General features: G+C 45.7%; 1 protein-coding gene across 1 annotated transcript; it reads left to right on the forward strand.

The window, feature by feature from the left end:
• Positions 1-255: 255 nt before the first annotated feature.
• PROP1 (PROP paired-like homeobox 1) lies at positions 256-2,724 on the forward strand. Its single transcript, XM_004697160.1, has 3 exons — positions 256-358; positions 1,497-1,729; positions 2,386-2,724. The coding sequence occupies exons 1-3, from the start codon at positions 256-258 to the stop codon at positions 2,722-2,724; spliced, it is 675 nt and encodes a 224-aa protein (XP_004697217.1).
• Positions 2,725-6,701: the final 3,977 nt, after the last annotated feature.

The raw sequence follows: 6,701 nt of genomic DNA on the forward strand, positions 1-6,701 counted from the left end.
AGAGCGAGTGAGACAGAGACTTGAGTAAAGGAATTGGGGGTTAGAAACAAAAAGGAGGGACAGTGCAAGAGAAAACGGAATGATCTATTTCTATATTTATAGATATCTCCACACAGACATGGAGAGATGAACAGAGGGAGAAGGAGTGAGGCAATAGGCATAGCAGGAAGAGAATTACCAAAGCAGAGAAAGAGTGACCTACAATCAGATTTAGGGAGGCAGGAAACTGGAAGTCTTAGGTCTTCCGTTTTAGCCATGGAAGCAGAAAGGAAAGATCAGCAGAGTAAACCAAAAAAGAGGAGAGCTCACAGCCACATCTTGCCTGAAAGACGCCCGGACATTGGGACCTCCACTGCGGGTGAGTGAATCGCTGGGTTGAGGGCTGGCACGGTATCTGAGTTCCTGCAAGGCAGTGTTTCTCCATGAGGAACATTGAGAGGAGAAATAAAATAGAATACTAGAATATTCAAACTGTGGAGAATGGAAGAAACGTGCAAGTCCTTCACTTTAGAATTCAGGGAACGGAGACCCTAGCATTGAGTGATCTGAAGACTAGCAGACATCCAGTCGGGGCAGAGGCGAAGCTGAAATCTCTGTCTCCTCACTCCCCACTCCTACCCAGGACCTGACTGCTCTCATGGAAGGGATTGTAGGGGCAAAGCCTTTGGCATCGGGAGACCTGGGGCAGGTGATAAACATGTGTTTCCCTAATGTGGGCATCAAACTATGGAGTAAGGCCCTGAGGTCACCATGGGGATGGGTGCCTCAGCCGCAGGCATCTTCCTTTGGAGTGGTTGCCTCCCAGGTGTTTCCTGGCCCTCCCTGTTCTCTTTTCCCCTGTTCTCAGACTAATTAGTGTGGAGGCTTAGGGAGCCTGTGGAGAGGAGATGCCAACCTTTCCCACGAGCTCAGGTTCCTGCAGGCTGGTGGAGGGGCCAGGGCAGGGAGATTGGGAGAAGATGAAGGTAAGGGTGTGCCTTAGTGGGAGAGGGGTTGAATCCCCCACCTTCCTGGATGCAGCGTAGGTGAGGATGGGAGCAGGATCATGAGTGTTGGGGGTGAACACTCTGTGGGCAGAGAATAAGATGAGTGATCTTATGTGAAAACTCGGGAAGCTCTTAGAATGGGAGGGCAACTAAGAGACCCTGAGTTTGCGCCCATAGGTGTAATGTGCATGCTGGGAGATGACGGTGACTGGGTTCTGTGAGAATGCGTCTGAGGGATGGACTCGCGAGAGGGCATTCCTTAGGAGTAGAGGGGAATGATATGGATGGTTTGAGGCATATGCTCTTGACTATGGGACTCAGAAGTGAAACTAGGGATGAGGCTGAGCTGAGTCCAGGAACAGGGCTTGACTTGGGCCTGAAGTCAGGGTTAGGGAAGTGGAATAGCCAGGAGGGGATGTTGGGGGGAATCTGGGGAACAGTGCATAGAGAGTATGAGCTAGATGAGTGGACCCACTTTGACACTGCCTCTCCGATTCCCTCCTTCCGCAGACAGGAGCACTCAGTCCTACACAAGATTCTCTGGTGTGGGGTTGGGGAGACCAAGACTTTCTCAGCAAGGTGGACAGAGGGTTTGCCTGCACTCCCGGAGACGACACCGCACCACGTTCAGTCCAGTCCAGTTGGAGCAGCTGGAATCAGCCTTTGAGAGGAACCAGTACCCTGACATCTGGACCCGAGAGAGTCTTGCCCAGAACACAGGTCTCAGTGAAGCCAGGATCCAGGTGAGACCCCAGACTTAACCCCGCCCCCACCCCCTTCGCTCTGGGAAGAAATGCAAGTGCAATGCTCAGAGCTTCCCTGGGTACAAATTCTCAGGAACATTATGACCCTAACCTAAACATCACAGGAATGTAAACCCCATCTGACTGTCAACCTGAGAGTGTCACTGAATATAAACTTCACTCGAACCTAATCTCATTTGAATTTTTAAAAGCCTAACAGTAACAGGATTCAGTCCTAACTATTCAAATGAATACATTGCTTTGTCTTAACCAAAGCTGAAATTGAACCAGACCTATGCTTTTAACCATAAAGTTATTTAACCTTAAATATATACCTTGCCCTAAATCCGACCTTGTCTATAACAATTAAACTCTAGCCTTAATCTCTATACTTAACTGTCCACCACTCCTCTTTTATCTCTCTTTTGTTGGAAGTTAACATTTCTTACTCACCCAAAGTTGGGTACCTTTAGGGGTGAGGTTGAAGTTCTCCCCATGTCAATAAATATAGCTCAGTCCTACCTCTACCTTGACTTCTAGCCAAGAGGAAGAGGCCGGTACCTACCTTCTCCTTTCACTGGGAGAGGGGTTACATGTGGTAGTGCCACCTGCTTGAGAATGGGGGTTGACACAGCTGTTGTCCGCTTCCTCCTCAGGTCTGGTTCCAGAACCGCAGAGCTAAACAGCGGAAGCAAGAGCGGTCACTGCCCCAGCCACTAGCCCATTTGTCTCCTACCACCTTCTCTAGCTACTTGCCTGAGTCCTCTGCTTGTCTGTACTCCTACCCAACAACTCCTCCACCTATAACCTGCTGCCCTCATTCCTCTAACCAGCCTCTTCCTACCCAGGCCATGGGAGAGGGTTCCTTTACTCTCCCACACGCATCTGAGGACTGGTACTCCACCTTACACTCAACTCCCACTGCTCATCTGCCCTGTTCCCCACCCCCACCCATTTTTCCCCTCAGCCTTGAGCCACAGAAGTCCTGGAATTAAGATCAAACAAGCACTGATAAGATGGCCCTCATAAAACACAGAGAAAACTGGGTGGCTCCCTTTCCGTCTAGCAGTAGAGGAGAAATATGGTGAGAAGCAGCTCATAGTCTAGAAATTAAAAATTGGTAGATATGATGAAGGTTTGCCAAGGTGACTGAGAGATAGAGTACTGGTGGGTACAAACCTCAGTGGAGGAGACTGTGGAAGATGTTCTGGACAAAGTCGATTGTTGCTGCAGGTGAAAGGAGTTGGTAGAGGACTTTAGGGACTTTCACCAAGGAGCTCACAAGTGAAGACCGTCAGCCCAGCTGCTGCTAGTGGATTTCAATATGACTGTGACGCACAGTCCACCAATACATCCCTTCCCCATCACCCACCTCCCCACACAAACCAGTCATATGCTTCATTCTGTCCACTCTAGCGGATGGTTGCCTCTCTCTGGCCCCCGATCTTCAACTGAGAGGCTTCATTGGTTCTCTTAACTCCAGACTTTCCTGCTTCCGGCTGATCTTCCAAAATTTACCAGCAGTGCCTTATTCAATTTTTAAATACATAGATATATATTATAAACAGCTTTCCCAGGGTGGGACAAATGTTTAAGTGCAGAACTACTAACCAAAAGTAAGTACAGAAAAGATTCTGAAAAATACCTTGCCTGTCTCATTTACCATTATATAAAAATGTTGAATATACAAAGTGATTTGCATATGGGCTTGTTGTGTATTGTGTTGGGACACATGCACATGTTACAAAACATAAAGCCATGCACACAGATGACGGACGCCAGCTGCGGTGAGGTTGCTCAGTGTGACTCAGGAGTGTGCACTTGGCCATTCAACTCGATTTTCTTTGTTTCGTACTCAGCACTCAGCTTGTTATTTAGTGATAAGAACAGTTCGTTCTTGGGCAGCTGCCCTGTCCTTGGAGCAGTTGGGGTGACCCATCCAGGCCAGTGCTCTGATAGGTTCTTTTGAACTCAAACCTTGAGAAAACTGGCTTCCTAAAGTCCTTTTTGAGTCAAACAATGAACTAGAATAACTTAGTTAAGGTCATTCTGCCTTATTATGCTTTTTTGAATAATTCCTGTGTGCTGTTTCAAGAAGCAGAGATTCCAATGGTCAGATTAAAGCCCGTTTTAGGTAAATCAGTAACTGTTTTAATGGTCTTTGAAGACAATACTGTAGGAATTCCTTCCTGACCACAAATTATTCATCAGTGTGCTGCCACTTGTCTCCATAGCAATGTTGATAAGATGGGAAATAAGAAAGAATCTTTGGAAATTTTTTCCTCTGTTTACATTTTTGGCTCCATATAAATATTACCCTGATCTGTAAATTATATATTAAACCAATCTCAATAAGTGTCTACTATTGGCTTAATGACTTTTGTTTAATAATACTAAACTTTTCTGAATGTATGAAACATTTCATAATGATTTCATTTTTTCCATCAATTTCCATGAGATAAATAATATTGCATTTTCCTAAAACTTATTTTTGCTCTGAAAAATATGCAGGCATGACATAGTTATAAATTTAATTTTCATAATAAATATGGATTTGCCGTATATATTAAACCCTTAGTGTGTTTTAAAAATGAGTATATTTTATGGGCTTCTTTCCATTTCATTGTTTTCATTACTGTAACTCAGTTGTATGCCATTTTCGTGCCATTTGGTTGTTAGAGTTAATTTAGTATGATTTTGCCCATGCAGCTATATTAAGGATTTTTTTTTAATGGTAAAAATCATGACTTATTAAAAAACAAACTGACTGCCATTGAGTAGATTGTGCTCACAGCAACCCTCCAGGACAGGGTAGGACTGCCCCTTTGGATCTCAGTGGTTGTAAATCTTTACAGGAAGTCTTGGGCTGGGCTAACATAAACCCATCACACAGGATCAGAAAGCTTCCTCGTTCTCCCTAGGAGCAGCGGGTCGGTTGGCACTGCTGGCAGGTTTAAAGAGTTGACCTTGCACTAGCAGCCCAATGCATAACCCACTATGCCACCAGGGATCCTATGATTCTCATAGACTAAGACGTAAAATAAACCTGTGTTGAACATTTTATCCAACTCAAAACTAATGACGCTAAAACCAGTTCAAGGGACAATCCAAAGAACAACGCGTTTGTAGATGAGGAATAGCGAAATGAAAGTATAGATAGAGGCCTCTTTGTCCTTTGGGGGACCTCCGCCACACAGAAAGTATTTACGTCTGTAGAACACGCGGCGTAGACCAGGAACCCCGGTGAGGACACAGGCTTAGATAGCTGGGCCGCTAAGCAAAATGGTCTTGGCTTTAAGCAAACAGCCCCTAACTGTGAGAAAGATGTGGCAATTCCACGAAGATTACAGCTTTAGAAAGACAGTTCGTTGTATCCTATCAGTTCAACTGGACTAGACTGCCATAGTTGGTTTGTTTTTTTAATGTGGAGGAGGGTCTGGAGGGTGTGATAGAACAGACCATCTCTATTTTGCCCTACTATTAGGTCTGATGGTGTAGAGGTTACGTGTTGGTCTGTATCTGAATGGTTGGCAGTTCAAAACCACCAACCGCTCCTTGGGAGACAGATGGGACTTTGTACTCCTGTAAACAATTACAGTCTCAAAAACCCACAGTGGGGCCGCTGTGAATCGGCATTGACTCAATGGCAGTGAAGGTGAGCATCTTAAGTGTCCTGGTGGCTAACTGAAAGATAAGCTATTCAACCTCACCAGGTACTCCCTAGAATGTGGCAGTCTTGTTTGGCGAAAATTTACAGCCTTGCAAACCCTAAGGAGCACTTCTTCTTTGTCCTGTAATAGAGTCACTATGAACCAGAATCCTCTCGATGGCAACTTTCTTGTACGTGCATTTTACTGAGTTGGGAAACAGCTCAAAGACAGTGAAAGGGTGAGAGCCCTCAAAGAATCTGAATAAAGTAACTTGGGAGAGCGGGCTTAAACAATGTAGTTTTTCACTGACGCATGTTTTTTTCCTCTGTGTTTTCTTCTCAGTGCTTATTCAAGTAGGGTAGTTCTACCTCCTACTTGGGGGTAGGGTTGTTCTGGTTTTGGTAATGTGCATTTACAATTTTAATAGTTAGTACCTAATCAGTTGCTGACAAGTCTGAATCATACTCACCTGAGAGAGAGGAGTAGAATGGTTCCCAAAGGGTGGCCCAAGCTGTCAATCTTACAGAAGCAGACAAGGGTGGCCCAAGCGGTCAGTCTTACAGAAGCAGACAAGGGTGGCCCAAGCGGTCAGTCTTACAGAAGCAGACAAGGGTGGCCCAAGCTGTCAGTCTTACAGAAGCAGACAAGGGTGGCCCAAGCTGTCAGTCTTACAGAAGCAGCCGGCTACATCTTTCTCGGGTGGAGTAGCTGCTCTTTAGATTAGCAGTCAAGAGGTTTAACTCCTATGCTACCAGGGATCCTAGATTGCCTTAGTGCTGAGCACTACGTTTGCCGACTTCGAAGAATCCCTAGTGGTACAGTACTCACAAGTTGGGCTGCCAACTTCAAGGTCCACAGTCAGCTCCAGGAGAGAGAGATGAGCTTTCTACTCCAGAAAGTCTCAGAAACTCACAGGGGCAGTTGTACCCTGCGCATAGGGTAACTTCTACTCAATGGCAGTGAGTTTGGTTTGGTAAGTTTGCAGAAGGCCCAGCAGTTTAAAACCATCAGTTGCTGGAGGGAGTTGGGGGATAGGGGGTGATGAGGATTTCTCTTGTAGAGAGTTACAGTCTCAGAAACCCGTAGAGGCAGTTCCAGAGGTGAGATTCAGAAGCCATGGCCTGTATAGTTGAGATATTGGCTTCTTCCCCCGCATATGTGTTCAGAGGCTTTTTAAGAGTTCCCACTGGGGCATGAGAGATTCTGGGAACTTTAGTTCAAAAATACTCTATTGCCACTAGATGGTGTTGAGTCAAGGGCTTCTGGTGACTGTAGTCTCTCGGTCTCCGAGGTAACAAATCAAAACCAAGCTCACTGTCACT

This window comes from Echinops telfairi, unplaced genomic scaffold (genome assembly GCF_000313985.2).
Source record: "Echinops telfairi isolate 266 unplaced genomic scaffold, ASM31398v2 ScPeMD7_7469;HRSCAF=8507_0, whole genome shotgun sequence".
Lineage (NCBI taxonomy): Eukaryota > Metazoa > Chordata > Mammalia > Afrosoricida > Tenrecidae > Echinops > Echinops telfairi.

Coding starts and splice junctions, on each gene's coding strand:
- PROP1 (XM_004697160.1), top strand. CDS start 256: ATGGAAGCAGAAAGGAAAGATCAGCAGAGTAAACCAAAAAAGAGGAGA. Junction 359..1,496: donor CATTGGGACCTCCACTGCGG/GTGAGTGAATCG, acceptor CTCCTTCCGCAG/ACAGGAGCACTCAGTCCTAC. Junction 1,730..2,385: donor TCAGTGAAGCCAGGATCCAG/GTGAGACCCCAG, acceptor CTTCCTCCTCAG/GTCTGGTTCCAGAACCGCAG.